Consider the following 17,035-nt stretch of genomic DNA (forward strand, 5'->3'; position numbering starts at 1 on the left):
TGATGAGTATGTCAACTTGTATGACCAAGACCCGTTTGGTCAAGACATAATTGAAATGGGAGAGTCAGTTCTGTCCCTACTGAGCCAAGAGAGACAACAGTGTTGGCAGGAACTGATAAAAAACACAGACATGACCAAGAGCAGTAAGAAGGCATGGGCAACTGTTCGGAAACTCAACTCAGACAATAGACCACCACAGAGAATTGCTGTAAAACCCAGTCAGGTTATCCACCAACTAATACTAAATGGTCGACCAAATAATAAGGAACAGAGGCAAAAGAAAAAGCAACATCAGAAAATGGAGTCACCTCTCTCAAACGGGAATAACAACTTCCCATCTCTCACCCTAAAAGAATTAAAGGATGAAGTATCACAGCTAAAATTCAACAAAGCCGCTGGCATAGATAGGATCCTTAATGAATTCCTTAAACATCTTGGACCTAAAGCACTCCGCTGGCTTCTGTCCCTTTTTAACTGTTGCCTAAGATCATTAAAAATACCTAAAAAGTGGAGAAGAGCCAAAGTTGTTGCTCTCCTAAAACCCAGTAGACATTCCTAAAAATTACAGACCAATTTCCTTGCTCTGCACCCTCTATAAACTCTATGAGGGACTCATACTGAAAAGAATATCCCCCTTAGTCGAAGATCTTCTAACACCCGACCAAGCTGGGTTCAGGCCAGGCCGCTCTTGCTGCGGTCGAGCCCTGAACTTAACCCAGTATATCGAGGATGGCTTTGAAATGCGACAAATTACAGGGGCAGTAGTCGTTGACTTAACAAATTATTAGCAAAGTAATAAGCAGCTTCCTAGAAAATCGCAGATTTTATGTAGAAATGAATGGAATTAAGAGTAGATGACATCCACAAAAGAACGGACTACCACAGGGATCAGTCCCAGCACCTCTACTATTCAATGTTTACACAAACGACCAACCAACCTTTCTTAACACATGCAGGTTTATCTATGCAGACAACCTATGCATAGCAACACAAACTAACTCCTTCCAAGAAGTTGAACTACGACTTACAGCAGTCCTCAAAGCAATGAAGTAGTATTATGAAAAGTGGTCCCTGAACCCAAATTCGTCAAAAACTCAAGTGTGTGCATTTCACCTGAGGAATCGAGAAGCAGCTCGGAAACTCAAGATCTTCTGGTGTGGGAAGGAGCTCAAACACCAACCGACTCCAATTTACCTGGGCTTGACACTGGATAGGGATAGGACGCTCTCATTTGCCACCCACATCCAAAACCTCCAAGGGAAAGTTGGCTCTCACAATTCTCTCTTGAAAAAATTAGCAGGCATGAAATGGGGAGCCAATGTGCACACACTTAGATCAACTGCCCTAGCACTCTGCTATGCAACTGCAGAATACTGTGCACCTGTGTGGGGCAGATCAGCCCATGCGAGGAAAATAGACCCGTTGCTTAACAAAGCCTGCTGAATAATCACAGGCACACTGCGCCCCACACCCACTAACATCATTTACAGACCTGCAGGCATTGCTCCCCCAGAGATCTGAAGACACACTACAACAAAAATTGAAAAAGGTAAACAGAACTTGGATCCACGGCACCCATTACATCATCATGTGCCACTTTCCAACCGCCTAAAATCACAGTGGAGGAACTACCGCACGGAACATCCCCCCCAAACGTACAGGATTGACCTCTGACAACAAACAGAAGCCAGAACCCCACCAAACAATACAGTGCAAGACCCCACAGAAATGTTACCAGACAGGGCACTGCTTGACAGACGGAAGTGGTGCACTCTCAACAGAGCGAGAGCGGGAGTTTGTAGGACGGGAGACAATATGGTGAAGTGGGGTTTAAAGACCAGCGAATCCTGTGAGTGTGGTGAAAGGGTACAGAACATTGAACACGTTCTGCGCAACTGCCCACTCTCACCTGATCTAGCTGACACTGACCTGCTCAACATCAACCAAACAACACTAGAGTGGCTGGCTGGCTGGTGTGACAAGCTATGATGATGAGGGGTCATCTTGATCTCCTTGTATACAGTTTTGGTGACGCTGTTATTGAAAAGATGCTATTAAACCAGAAAGAGCGCAGAAAAGATTCACCAGCATGTTGCCTGGACATTGGGGGGTGGGTCTGAATTACAAGGAGAAGTTGTGTAGATTAGTACTTTATTCCCTGGGACATAGGAAATTGAGGGGTGACCTGAGGTCAAGAGGGAGGGAGACAGGGTGAAAGCACACAGTCCTTCCTAGGGAGAGGGAGCTAAAAAACAAGACGGTATACATTTAAGAATAGAGGCAAGAGATTTAAAAGGGACATCAGGGGGAGTTTCTTCATGCAAATAATTGTGCATATTTAGCATGAACTACCAGAAACAGGAGTTGAGGTGGGCACATCAGCAACATGAGAGTCTGAATCAGAATAAGGTTTAATATCACTGGCATATGTCATGAAATTTGTTGTTTTGCGGCAGTACATTGCAATACATAATTTTAAAAATCTATCAATTACAATAAATATATATATTGCATCTAATATATTAAATAAGAAGTTAAAACAGAAGGGAAAAAAATAGTGAGGTAGTAATTATGGATTCATTGTCCATTCAGAAATCTGATGGTGGAGGGGAAGAAGCTGTTCCTGAAATGTTAAGTGCATGTCTTCAGGCTCCTGTACCTTCCCCTTGATGCTAAACATCTAGTTATGCCATAGATAGGAGCAGTGGACCAAACACAGGCAGATGGGACTAGCTAGCTAGGTAACACAGTCAGCAGGAACAAGTTGTGCTGAAAGGCCTGTTTCTCTGCTGTGTGGCTTGATGACATTGAACAGGTTATCGGGTCATTATCACATTGCAGTTTCTGGGAGTTTGCCGTGCACAGCAAGGTTATTGTGTATACCATATTACAGCAGAAATATAATGTTTCCTTGGCCAAGATGCACTTCAAGGTATCCTGAGAGGATGGAGAACACAATAGAAAAGCAGCATCTTTACTTCTTTGTGGTAAACTGACAGTAACTCGTAGCTGCGAACTTCAGGTGGCATAATAAATCACAGGACACTTTTATTACATAGAATTTCAAGGTTTTTACTAGAGATGTGGGAATCACATCCTGAAAATGGATGGAAATGGAGTCCCTCCCCACTGAAGCAGCGAGTGGCTGCAATTCACATAAAACAGGACCACTGGTTTACTGAGACAGACCCTGCTCAAAGGGATATGTTTGTTACACTCAGTGATGCATTTGCGGCAGTCTCCATATGAACACATCACAAAAATCTTTTCATTTCTCTTGGAAAGAGCAGCCTGTAGTGTGTTTCACATGGTCCTTGATAGACCTAATAGGTAATCTTTTTATTCACATTTCTACTCACATTCACATTCAGATATTAACTCAACTCCTTATGCAAGTGAAATAATAATAAAAATAATTTATTTATAGATTATTATTCAGACAGAAGATTTAATTCAAAGGGATAAAGTGCAAACATGAAAATAAAAGATAAAAAATGTTAGTTGAAAGGAAGTTTCTAAACAGGTTTTGAGCCAGCATTTAAAAGTGTCAACTGAGTCTGCATCCCTTATGGTTTTAGGCATTGAATTGCACAGTTTAGTAGTTCAGAAAAGCTGACGTGCCAATTATCTTTTGAGGGAGATTGTTTAAATGTAAGGGACCAGCAAAAGAAGGTCTGAGAGCTCGAGCAAGATTATAAAATAAAAGCAATTCTGAAATGTACTCACAGACCATTAAGAGCTTTAAAAAGTAAGAGAACTTTAAAAAATAATCTTAAAAGATATAAGAAGCCAATGCAGAGAAGCTCAGGTGAGAGTGATATACTCCCTCATCCTAATTTTAGTTAAAAGTCTAGCAGCAGCATTCTGATTGATGTTTGTCAATAGATTTTTTTAAATTTATTCATTTACAGGATGTGGGTGTCACCAGCTAAGCCAGCGTTTATTGCCCATCCCTGGTTGTCCTTGAGAAGGTGGTGATGAGCTGCCTTCTCGAACTGCTGCAGTCCCTGAGGTGTAGGTACACCCACAGTGCTGTTAGGGAGGGAATTCCATGATTTTGACCCAGTGACAATGAAGGAATGGTGATATGTTTCCAAGTTAGGATGGTGAGTGACTTGGAGGAGGACCAAGTGGTAGTGTTCCCAGGTATCTGCTGTTCTCATTCTTTAAATGGTAGTGGCCGTGGCTCTGGAAGGAGCTGCCTTAGGAACTTCTGCGTGTTGTTGCAGTGTATCTTGTAGATAGTACATGCTGATGCAACTGTTCATCGATGGTGGAGGGATTGGATGATGGTGGAGGGATTGGATGATGGTGGAGGGATTGGATGATGGTGGAGGGATTGGATGATGGTGGAGGGATTGGATGATGGTGGAGGGATTGGATGATGGAGGAGGGATTGGATGATGGTGGAGGGATTGGATGATGGTGGAGGGATTGGATGATGGTGGAGGGATTGGATGATGGTGGAGGGATTGGATGATGGAGGAAGGATTGGATGATGGTGGAGGGATTGGATGATGGTGGAGGGATTGGATGATGGAGGAAGGATTGGATGATGGTGGAGGGATTGGATGATGGTGGAGGGATTGGATGATGGAGGAAGGATTGGATGATGGTGGAGGGATTGGATGATGGTGGAGGGATTGGATGATGGTGGAGGGATTGGTTGATGGTGGAGGGATTGGATGATGGTGGAGGGATTGGATGATGGTGGAGGGATTGGATGATGGAGGAAGGATTGGATGATGGTGGAGGGATTGGATGATGGTGGAGGGATTGGATGATGGTGGAGGGATTGGATGATGGTGGAAGGGGCACCAATCAAGTGGGCTGCCTTGTACTGGATGACGTCAAGCTTCTTGAGTGTTGATGGAGCTTCACTCATCCAGGGGAGTGGTGAGTATTCCATTACACTCCTGACCTGAGCCTTGTAGATGGTGGACAGGCTTTGGGGAGTCAGGAGGTGAGTTACACACTGCAGGATTCCTAGCCTTTGACCTGCTCTGGTAGCCACGGCGTTTATATGGCTAGACCGGTTCAGTTTCCTGTCAATAGTAACCTCCAGGATGCTGATATTAGGGGATTCAGTGAAGGCGATGCCATTGAATGTCAAGGGACGATGGTTAGAATATCTCTTGTTGGAGATGGTCATTGCCTGGCTTGAATGTTACTGGCCACTTGTCAGCCCAAGCCTGGATATTGTCCAGGACCTGCTGCATTTGGGTATGAACTGCTTCACTAACTGAGGAGTCACAAATGGTGCAGAACATTGTGCAGTCATCTACAAACATCCTCACTTTTGACCTTATGACAGAAGGAAGGTCATTGATGAAGCAGCTGAAGATGGTTGGTCTGAGGACACTTCCCTGAGGAACTTCTGCAGTGATGTCCTGAGGATGAGATGATTGACCTCCAACCACCACAGCCATCTTCCTTTGTGTCAGGTATGATTCTAACCAGTGGAGGATTTCCCCCAATTCCCATTGACTCCATTTTAGCTAGGTGCCATACTCAGTCAAATGCTGCCTTTGGAAAGCTAGTAAAAAGTATATTGCAGTATGTCAGGAGGCCAGGCAGTATCTCTCAGCCCGAAGTGTCAACCGTTTACTGTTTTCCATAGATGCTACCTGGCCTGCTGAGTTCCTCCAGCATTTTGTGTGTGTTGCTTGAATTTCCAGCATCTGCAGATTTTCTCTTAGTTGCAGTAATCTTGTCTATTCGGTATAAAGGCATGAGTTAATTTTTCAGAATCATTACATGATAGGAACAGGCATACCTTTGCAATATTTCTTAAGTGCAGCTCTGCACTTAAATGCAGCTCTGGTCACTTTCTTTATGTGGGATTTAAAATTCAAATCTGAATCAAGGATAACACCCAGGCTTGTTACTTCTGATTTTACCATATCTGTGTTTTATCACAGAATCTACTCCGCCTCGACACTCTCTTCTCCACCAACCCCACCCTCCTATCAGGCAAAATCATGACAGCACATACCACCAAGCCTAAGGACATCTTCCAGCCCGCTGTTGTTAGACTAATGAAAGGTTCCTTGGTATATGATGGACTCTTGACCTCAAAATTACCTCTGTTGGACAATACAGGCTGCAGAGAGTGAAAATGGAGCAGATAATACGTAGAAGCATCCCACCCCAAGCAAGGTACACACCTGTCTGGCCTGCATCCTGCACTCATCAATGAAGTAACTCGACAGGATTCTGGATGACCACTTGAGCTTGGTCAACCCTGGGGAAATTTTCATGTCCAGGAATTTGATTCTGTCTTTGAAGAGATTCCTTTGCTCCTTTGTCAACTCATCAAGGATGCTAAAAAAATAAATATACAATTCTAATTTGGACTTCTTTCTTGTATCTGTACAATCTCTCCTCCTCACAGAGCCTTTGGATCTTGGCCCTGGACTCAGGAGTGTCTTTGGCCTGAAACATTATACCTGTTTCTCTTTCCACAGATCTCTCGTCACTGAGGGATTCATGCAGTTTGCTGCATACAATTTGACATTTGACAGTTGTGGCTATGCTTCAGATGGTGAACTTGGGGTGGTGTTAAAGTGGCTGCCAGTCTTGCCTAGGGACATCAAACATGAACACTACCTAAGAGAGTCACTCGGTACTGCTGGGAAGCAGAGAAAAGTGTAGCCCTGATAGAGCAGGGTGGGAATTTAACCCTGGGCAATCAGACACCTAAACTTGCAAATTGGGTGCTTGGGTGGAGATACAGGTTGTCTCTACCAAAGGAGATTTAAGGAACTTCTTCTCTCCGCTAGCCTGCAAGGTGTAGCACCTGATTAGCCCCTCCCCCCGATCAGGATCACGTGAAGCCGTGGGAGCAGGTGGCTTCCTGCTCTTCAAGCTCATGAGCAGCCATTGTTGATATCTTCAGGAGCAGCTTGGAAGATGTGCAGTTTGGGGTGCAGCCACGTGAACTCGATTCCAAGCCAGGCTCATCAACTGAAGCGTCCCAGGAGATCGGAACATTAAGAGAGCTGTTAGAGGCCTCTGCACTCAGTCTACCGTGCTCTCTCTATCTCTCTCGATGGTGAGTTTGCTGTCAATTCTCAAGTCGGGGAACTCGAAATAACAAACAACACTGCAAACTGTAACATCAGAACAGAGAGCTGTTGGTCTCCCCTCTCGCTGTGGCAGGAGTGATACTTCTCTCCTCTTGTCAGCCAGAGAGAGAGAGCCTGTGCTATGTTCAACTGTTGGGTGAACAGGAGTTTTTAATGGCCTTTCGATCATGGTCTCTTTGGGGACTTTACTACTGCTTGCATAGTAGGTGATAGGGAGGCTGCTGCTTTTTTGCTGTAATAAGTTGGGGAAGGGGAGGGTCAAAGAGAGCATTGATGCTTTGTTGCTGCTTGTGCGTGGAAGGGAAGGTGGAGCTTTGGGGTTATAATGTTTTTCCAGTCACTCATTATTTGGTGTTTTTCTTGTTTTGTAGATGTCTGGAAAGAGTAAGAATTTCAGGTTGCATACTGCATACATTCTCTGATATTAAGTGGATATATTGAACCATCGACAATCCGTTTTCCTCTCTGTCCTCTCCCCATGCCTCAGATTGTTACATATTATTTTATTTATTAGCATGGTAAAAGGTCTTTCTGCCCCGACAAACCTGTGCCACACAATTAATCTACTAACCCATACGTCTTTGGAATGTGGGAGGAAACCAGAGCTTTTGGAGGAAATCCACGTGCTCACAGGGAGAACATACAAACTCCTAACAGGTAGCGGCAGGAAGAGGTGCAAGAGGAGGCCAAAATAGACAACAAATGTTGGTGAGATTGCATTATGAATCTACAGCCATGAATATAGGACTCCCTCTTCAGATGGCACGTGGTTAACAATCTCAATCAAAAAGTAATGAGTCTTCACTGACCTGTTGTAATCACGCACGACCAGAAGAACACTCTCCCGGAGCTTCCTGAGTTCCTCTCGGCGCTGATAGATCTCCATTACATAGTGAGGGATCTCAAAAAGTAACCGTTCCCAATAATGGATTTCATCAAACAACTCCAACAGGTACCTGCACAGAAGCAGAAGGAGTAACACAACTAGCAGCGCTTTCTCTTGAGTAATGTCTGCTGATCAGGATTGTCACAGACTGCTTTTAGTTATATTTAGGAAAAGCATTAATACCATAAAGGGAATTTAAGACCAAAAGATATAGAAACAGAATTAGGCCACTTGGCCCATTGAGTCTGCTCCACCATTTCATCATGGCCGATCCTTTTTCCTTCTCAACCCCAATCTCCTGCCTTCTCCCTGTATCCTTTCATGCCCTGACCAGTCAAGAATCTATCAAGCTCTGTCTTAAATATACCCAATGAATTGGCCTCCACAGTCACCTGTGGCAATGAATTCCACAGATTCACTACTCTCTGACTAAAGAAATTCCTCATCTCCATTTTAAAAGGATGCCCCTCTATTCTGAGGCTGTGTCCTCTGATCTTAGACTCCCCACTAAAGGAAATATTCTCTCTACATTCACTCTATTGAGGCCTTTCAATATGCAATTGCTTCCAATGAGGTCACTCCTCATTCTTCTAAATTCCAATGAGTAGAGGCCCAGAGCCATCAAACACTCCTCATATGACAAGCCTTTCAATCCTAGAATCATTTTCGTGAACCTCCTTTGAACCCTCTCCAGTGTCAGAAATTTCTTACTTAGATAGGGGCCCAAAACTCCAAGTGAGGCCTCACCAGTGCTTTATAAAGCCTCAATATTACATCCTTGCTTTTATATTCTTGTCCTCTTGAAATGAATGCTAACATTGCATTTGCCTTCCTCACCACCGACTCAACCTGCAAATTAACCCTTAGGGAATCCTGCATGAGGACTCCCAAGCCCACTTGCACCTCAGATTTTTGTATTTTCTCCACACTTAGAAAATAGCCTACACTTTTATTTCTTCTACCAAAGCGTATGACAATATATTTCCCAACACTGTAGTCCCTCTGCCACTTCTTTGCCTATTCTCCTAACCTGTCTCAGTCCTTCTGTAGCCTCTCTATTTCCTCAAAACTACCTGCCCCTCCACCTATCTTTGTGTCATCCACAAACGTGTCCACAAAACAATCAATTCTGTCATTCAAATCAATGACATATAACGTAAAAAGACACAGTCCCAATATCGACCCTTGTGGAATACCACTAGTCACCGGCAGCCAACAAGAAAAGGCTCCTTCTATTCCCATTCTTTACCCCTTGCCAATCAGCCAATGTTTTATCCATACCAGTATCTTTCCCAAAATACTATGGGCTCTTAACTTGTTAAACAGCTTCGTGTGTGGCACCTTGTCAAAGGTCTTCTGAATATCCAAGTACACAACATTTATCAATTCTCCTTTGTCTATCCTGCTTATTATTTCTTCAAAGAATTCCAAAAGATTTGTCAGGCAAGAATTTCCCTTGTGGAAACCATGCTGACTATAGCCTGTTTTATCATATGCCTCCTAATAACCTGAAACCATCTCTTAACAATCAACTCCAACCACTGAGGCCAAACTAACTGGCCTATAATTTCCTTTCCTCTGCCTATTCCCTTCTTGAAGAGAGGAATGACATTTGCAATTTTCCAATCCTCTGGAACCATGCCAGAATCAATTGATTATCGAAAGTTCATAACTAATGCCTCCATGTTCCCTTCAGCCACCTCTTTCAGAACCCTGGGGTGTACACCATCTGGTCCAGGTGACTTATCTACCTTCAGACCTTTCAGTTCCCCAAGAACCTGCTCCCTAGTAACTGCAACTTCACTCGTTTCTGCCTGCTGACACTCTCGAACTTTTGGCATACTGCCAAAAGTGAAGGCTGATGCAAAATACTTAATCGTTTCTTCTGCCATTTCCTTGTCCCCCATTACTGCCTCTCCATCATCATTTTCCAGCAGTCCAAGATCTATTCTTGCCTCTCTTTTACACTTTATATATCTGAAGAAACTTTTGGTATGCTCTTTAATATTATTGGCTAGCTTACCTTCGTATTCCATCTTCTCCTTCTTTATGATTTTTTTAGTTGCCTTCTATTGGTTTTTAAAAGCTTCCAAATCTTCTAACTTACCACTATTTTTTGCTCTATTATATACCCTCTCTGGTTTTATGTTGGACTTTGGACTTCTGTCAGCCACAGTTGCATCATCCTGCCTTTAGAATACTTCTTTCTCTTTGGGATGTATATATCCTATGTCTTCTGAATTGTTCCCAGAAATTCCAGCCATTGCTGCTCTGTTGTCATCCCTGCTACTGTTCCTTTCCAATCAATTTTGACCAGCTCCTCTCTCATGCCTCTAATTTTCATTCCCCTTTTGCCTATGGAACACCCAAGAAGAATACCAGACAACAGATAGTACAGTCAAATAAGATACGCTAACTTTTTGGCTGGATAGTGAGGCCACTGAAGATAGGGAACTGTAAGAACATTGAACACCGCAGGGCCGTGCTGGTGCTTCATCGCACAATGCTGTGTCAACCTTATAATGTACATTAAGATCAATCTGACCTATCCTTTCAAAAATAGCCCTCCAATTTCTTATCATCCATGTACCTAAGATTATTTTAGATGTCATAATGTGTCTGCCTCTACCACCAGCACTGATAGTGTGATCCATGTACCCACAATTCTTTGCGTAAAAACACTTACCCCTAACATTCCCCTTATACTTTCCTCCAACCATCTTAAAATTATGCATCCTTGTATTGGCCATTTCTGCCCTGGGAAAAAGTCTCTGGCTGTCCATTCTATCTTTGCCTCTTGTAATCATATACACTCCTATCAAGTCACCTCTCATCCTCCTTTGCTCCAAAGAGAAAAGCTCAACCTATCCCCATATGGCATGCCCTCTAATCTAGGCAGCATCCTGGTAAATCTCCTCTGCACCATCTCTAAAGCTTTCTATAATAAGGTGACCAGAACTGAACACAATACTCCAAGTGTGGTCTAACCAGGGTTGTATACAGCTGCAAAATTACCTCATAGTTCTTGAACTGAGTCCCCTGAGGGCAAACACACCATACACCTTCTTAGCAACCCTATCAACTTGCATGGCATATTTGAGGGATCTATGGATTTAGACTCCAAGATCCCCCTGTTCCTTCAGACATTCACATGTAAGAATCCTGCTATTAACCATATATTCTGCCTTCAAATTAGACCTTCCAAAGTGAATCACTTCAAATTTTTTTCAGGTTGAACTTCAACTGCCCAGATCTGCATTCTGTCAATGATCTGTTGTAACCTACATCAACCTTCAAGATTCAAGTTTATCTGTCACGTGTACAGAGAAACATACAGTGAAATATGTTTGCATTCGCCTTCAACATGAACCACAACACCATCAACCCGCGTGCCAGCATAATAAATTCTATCAGCATGTTGACTTTGCTGAGAACACATTAGGCCTCGTTGATAATAACACCCCTGGCGCAAACAAAGCTGCTCCCAGCCCTCATCTCTGGTTCTCTGACCGCTAATTCAACCACAAATTAAACCAGTTAAACTAATTCAAAGTGAGATAACACACACAAAATGCTGGAGGAACTCAGCAGGTCAGGCAGCATCTATAGAAATGAATAAACAGTCAATGTTTTGAGCTGAGATCCATCTTCAGGATTGAGAAGGAAAGGGGAAGATACCAGAATGATAAGGTTGGGAGAGGGGAAGGAGGCTAGCTGGAAGGTGATAGGTAAAGCCAAGTGCATGGGAATGGTCAACAGCTGGAGGAGAGTGGACCACAAGAGAAAGGGAAGGAGGAAGTGACCCAGGGGAAGTAATAGGCAGGTGAGAAGAGGTAAAAGGTCAAAGTAGGAAATAGGGAAAGGGCATGGAATTTACTTTCCAGAAGGAGAAATCGATATTCACGAGGGTACTCAGATGAAATATAAGGTGTTTCTCCATCAACCCGAGGGTGATCTCATCTTGGCACAAGAGGAGGCCATGGACCGTCACATGGGAATGGGAATGGGAATTAAAATGTTTGAACACCAGGAAGTCCTGCTTATGACAAATGGTGCGGAGACGCTCAACGAACAGGTCTCACCAATGTAGAGGAGACTGCATCGGGAGCACCAAACACAACTGACGACCCTAGCAGATTCACAGGTGAAGTGTTGCCTCACCTGCAAGGATTGTCAGGGCCCTGAATAGAGGTGAGGTAGGAGGTGAAAGGGCAGGTGTGGCACTCAGGCCACTTGCAGGGATAAGTGCAAGGAGGGAGAATAGTGGGGAGGTATGAATGGACAGCAGAATCATGGAGGCAGCGATCCATGTGGAAAGCAGTGGGGGTGGGGAGGTAGGTAAAAATGTGTCTAGTGCTAGGATTCCTTTGGAAATGTTGGAGGTTGCAGAGGATAATGTGTTGGATGAAGGACTGGCCAGAAGGAGCAACCTCATAATTGAGGGACTGTCTTGAAAACATGGACTGGAACACGTTCAGAGAGGCGGCTACCTGCAACAATCACATTAACATCAATGAATATGTGATTGGCTAAATGGAGAAATGCACTGAGGGCGTCATCATTATTAACGACATCTACAGTATGTGAGGATAAATGGATGACCTACTTAGTCCCTCAACACCACCTCCTTGGTTAAGAAAGCACAGCAGTATCTCCACTTCATGAGGAGATTGAGACAAATGAGGCTTCCAGATACCCCCCATTTTCATTCTAACCAATTTTTACAGGAGCACTATCGAGATTGTCCTGACCAGCTTCATCACTGTCTGGTATGGGAATTGCAAGACATCTGACTACAAGTCCCTCCAAAGTATTACAAGGACTGCTGAGAAGATCATTGGTGTCTCTCTTCTACCCATTAGAGATATTTATCAGGGGTGCTGTGTATGCAGGGCCCTTAGCATTGTCAATAATTCCTCCCATCCATCCTACAATCTCTTTGACCGCCCCCCCCCACCTCCCCAGCCATCAGGCAGGAGGTACTGTAGCATCAGGACAAGTGTACTGACCACCCAGGTCTCATCACATATCAAGTGCCAGTAGTGTTATGCAGTTTACTTTTTAACTTGCGTCATAAATGCACCTTATTATCCATTAAAATAATATTGCCAGTAGTAAATTATGTGTTATATGTGTGAGTTGTATGTACTGTGTTGTGCACCTTGGTCTGGAGGAACATTTGGTGGTATACATACACACAGATGAATGACAATAAACTGAATTTGAACTTGCACTACTGACTTACTACCTTCCACTTCCTCATCCAAGTCATTTATAAAAATCACAAAAAGCAGGGGTCACAGAACAGATCCCTGAAGAGCATCCTCCTCCTGGCAGAAAATGCTCCATCTACTGTCATCCACTGCCTTCTGTGGGCAAGCCATTTCTGAGTCCATGTAGCCAAGTCCCCATGTATACTATGTCTCATGACTTTCTGGACAAGACTACCATTGGTCACCTTATCAAAAGCCTTACTAAAGTCCATATACACCATATCCACCGCTGTACTGTAATCAGTGCCTGGGGTTTGTCCATGATGACACTTCTGATTAGTTGGCACACACTATCAGCCCCACCTTGTTCCCTGTCTTTCCCAGTAACTACCAAAAACTGACATGTCGAAGTTTACGCTGAGTCGGCCATATTCATCATTAGTTCGAACCATCAGAGGTCTCTCCAAACGTTTTATGTTTTCCCGGTCCACATTGACAGTCCATTCAGTGAAGGTCTTGCGCACAAATTCATCCAGTGACTGCTCCAGTGACTTGTAGAATGCTATTGACTCATCTCCCAGTCCAATTTTGGGCAGGAAGGTGGCTTGTGCCAGAAACTGTGGATTACAAAGCAAAGAATGATATGAAATTAACATTTTATTACTTGTCAAAGTACCTGATAAACAAAGTTGTATCTACCAGTTCTGATTCTGCCTGTTGTGGAGTTGAATTTCCAGAGAAATAACAATGTTGTATCAGTTGACCTGTCCTGAGCCATGCATGTAGGCACAATCTCAAGGAAGGCAAGCCAACATCTTTTCTTTCCTAGGAGTTAAAGGAGCTTCTACTTGTCACCAAACACTCTAACAAACTTCTACTGATGTACTGTTGGACGTACCCTGACTGGATGCATTACAGTCTGGTACAGCAATTTGAATGTACAGGATTGTAAGAAATTGCAGAGAGCAGTGGACTTTTCCCAATACATCACAGGCACATCACTCCCAGTAGTATCTGTAGGATGCACTGCCTCAAGAAAGCAACAGACATCATCAAATCATCAGGGCTACGCCATCTTCCGCAATTCCCATCGGGCAGGAGATTTAAAAAAACCTGAAGGTCCTACACCACGTTCAGGAACAGCTACCATCCATCAATCATTTGGTTCCTAAACCAACTGACACATAGTTCAGCAACGCTGTGACTACTTTGATCACTTTGCATAAAATAGACTTTGAATCTTTTTAATTCTAATTCTGCTTTTTTTGTATGTTAAACACATGAGATTCTGCAGATGCTGGAAATCCAAAGTAACATACACAAAATGCTGGAGTAACTCAGACTGAAAAGGAAAGCAGAAGAAGCCAGGAAAAGTTGGTTGGGAGAGGGGAAGGACCCACCCATCTATCTTCTCCCTTACCTGGACTAACCTATCACCTGTCAGCTTGCACTATTTTCCCTTTGCTCAACTTCTTATTCTGGCCTCTTCCCCTTCCTTTCCAGTCCTGATGGTCTTGACCCAGAACATTGACTGTTTATTCCTCTCCATAGATGCTGCCTGACCTGCTGAGTTCCTCCACCATTTTGTGTTCAATTTATGCTGAAGTTTTTCTTGTGAATGTTGTCTATCTGATGCTTTGTGCCTGTGATGCTGATGCAAGTAGGTGTTTCATTACATCTGTGCACACACATATTTGTGCATGTGACAATAAACTCAGCTTAGACTCTGTACTTTGACGTCCTGCTATTTATCCCATAATATATTCAAAAAGTCCATGAGTTTATAATTGATTCAGGGTGTTGATTTTACAGGATGGATTTCAGAACAAAGAATATCATTACAACTATTCTGACTGTCCACAGGGAGGTATTGTGATTGGGAACAGGCAGCTCAGAAGGATATAGGAAGCAGATTGAAGATGTCAGAGGTGCCTTTTTTTTTTCCAAACAGAGTTATGGGTGCACCCTACCAGGGGTGGTTGTAGAGGCAGGGTGCATATAAGAGACTCTTAGATAGGCAAATGGATACAGAAAAATGGAGGACAATATAGGAGGAAAAGGTGAAATTGATCTTGGAGAAGGTTAAAATGTTGCACAACAATATGGCCAAAGGGCCTGTACTGTGCTGTAATGTTCTATGTTCTACAAGGAGTTTGCAAAATAGAAATGCAAAATACTGAAAGGGAAGCATTGGCAAGGCTGTAGATGAGGATCAGGCCAGGACTGACTGGAGTTCTTTCACAAAGCCATTTGGGCACCATGGACTAAAGAGTATCCACGATGTCATGGTTTGTCCACTTTAGGGACTCCAGCTTTCTTTGCATCTGCAGTTTTGTCTGAATGTCAACATCCAGCTCACCTCCATGGACCTCTCAATGCGCCGGCGGAGAGTCCGTGCCCAGTGCGCCTGGCCAGCGAAACGTGGCATCTGCGGAGGCAAGTAGATGGCCTTTCTGTTCAGATCTTTATTCACCCGAGAGAGCTCCTCATTGAACAGGATGTAGACTTCCACAGTCTTTTTATCAATGGTGCGTTTGATAGTCTGGAAGGAAAACGTGTGAGAGAGTAGTCTTTATCTTCATCTGAAAGGCATTCAAACATAGAACATTATAGCACAGTACAGGCCCACAAAGTTGTACCATCCTTTTAACCTACTCCAAGATCAATCTAACCCTTCCCTCCTACATAGCCATCCATTTGCCAGTCTAAGAGTCTTTTAAATGTCCCTTTAGATTCTGGACTAGTTCCTGAGGATTGGAGGGTGGCTAATGTAACCCCACTTTTTAAAAAAGGAGGGAGAGAGAAACCGGGGAATTATAGACTGGTTAGCCTGACATCGGTCGTGGGGAAAATGCTGGAGTCAGTTATCAAAGATGTGATAACAGCACATTTGGAAAGCGGTGAAATCATCGGACAAAGTCAGCATGGATCTGTGAAAGGAAAATCATGACGAATCTCATAGAATTTTTTGAGGATGTAACTAGTAGATTGGATAGGGGAGAACCAGTGGATGTGGTATATTTGAATTTTCAAAAGGCTTTTGACAAGGTCCCACACAGGAGATTAGTGTGCAAACTTAAAGCACACGGTATTGGGGGTAAAGTATTGATGTGGATAGAGAATTGGTTGGCAGACAGGAAGCAAAGTGTGGGAATAAACGGGACCTTTTCAGAATGGCAGGCAGTAACTAGTGGGGTACCGCAAGGCTCAGTGCTGGGACCCCAGTTGTTTACAGTATATATTAATGACTTGGATGAGGGAATTAAATGCAGCATCTCCAAGTTTGCGGATGGCACGAAGCTGGGCGGCAGTGTTGCTGTGAGGAGGATGCTAAGAGGATGCAGGGTGACTTGGATAGGTTAGGTGAGTGGGCAAATTCATGGCAGATGCAACTTAATGTGGATAAATGTGAAGTTATCCACTTTGGTGGGAAAAACAGGAAAACAGATTATTATCTGAATGGTGGCCGATTAGGAAAAGGGGAGGTGCAACGAGACCTGGGTGTCATTACACACCAGTCATTGAAAGTGGGCATGCAGGTACAGCAGGCGGTGAAAAAGGCGAATGGTATGCTGGCAATTATAGCAAGAGGATTCGAGTACAGGAGCAGGGAGGTACTACTGCAGTTGTACAAGGCCTTGGTGAGACCACACCTGGAGTATTGTGTGCAGTTTTGGTCCCCTAATCTGAGGAAAGACATCCTTGCCATAGAGGGACTACAAAGAAGGTTCACCAGATTGATTCCTGGGATGGCAGGACTTTCATATGATGAAAGACTGGATGAACTAGGCTTATACTCATTGGAATTTAGAAGGTTGAGGGGGGATCTGATTGAAACGTATAAGATC

General features: G+C 43.6%; 1 protein-coding gene and 1 long non-coding RNA gene across 4 annotated transcripts in view; one reads left to right on the plus strand and one right to left on the minus strand.

Annotated features, from left to right (window-relative positions):
* The window catches only part of dnah2 (dynein, axonemal, heavy chain 2), a 503,144-nt gene that overhangs the window by 378,450 nt on the left and 107,659 nt on the right, over positions 1 to 17,035 (minus strand). The window contains exons 13-16 of the mRNA XM_063048700.1: positions 15,547 to 15,729; positions 13,590 to 13,804; positions 7,898 to 8,044; positions 6,168 to 6,324 (exon numbers count right to left, since the gene is read on the minus strand). Of these exons, the coding sequence (XP_062904770.1) occupies positions 6,168 to 6,324; positions 7,898 to 8,044; positions 13,590 to 13,804; positions 15,547 to 15,729 (702 nt within the window). The remainder of the gene's footprint in view (positions 1 to 6,167; positions 6,325 to 7,897; positions 8,045 to 13,589; positions 13,805 to 15,546; positions 15,730 to 17,035) is intronic.
* Positions 1 to 17,035, plus strand: part of LOC134346884 (uncharacterized) — a 97,378-nt gene that overhangs the window by 74,136 nt on the left and 6,207 nt on the right. The window contains exon 6 of one of the 3 annotated variants that reach the window (XR_010018048.1): positions 5,315 to 5,444. The exons of the other annotated variants lie outside the window; for them this stretch is intronic. This is a non-coding gene — a long non-coding RNA (uncharacterized LOC134346884). The remainder of the gene's footprint in view (positions 1 to 5,314; positions 5,445 to 17,035) is intronic. 3 annotated transcript variants of the gene reach the window in all.

Source organism: Mobula hypostoma, chromosome 5 (genome assembly GCF_963921235.1).
Source record: "Mobula hypostoma chromosome 5, sMobHyp1.1, whole genome shotgun sequence".
Classification (NCBI taxonomy): domain Eukaryota; kingdom Metazoa; phylum Chordata; class Chondrichthyes; order Myliobatiformes; family Myliobatidae; genus Mobula; species Mobula hypostoma.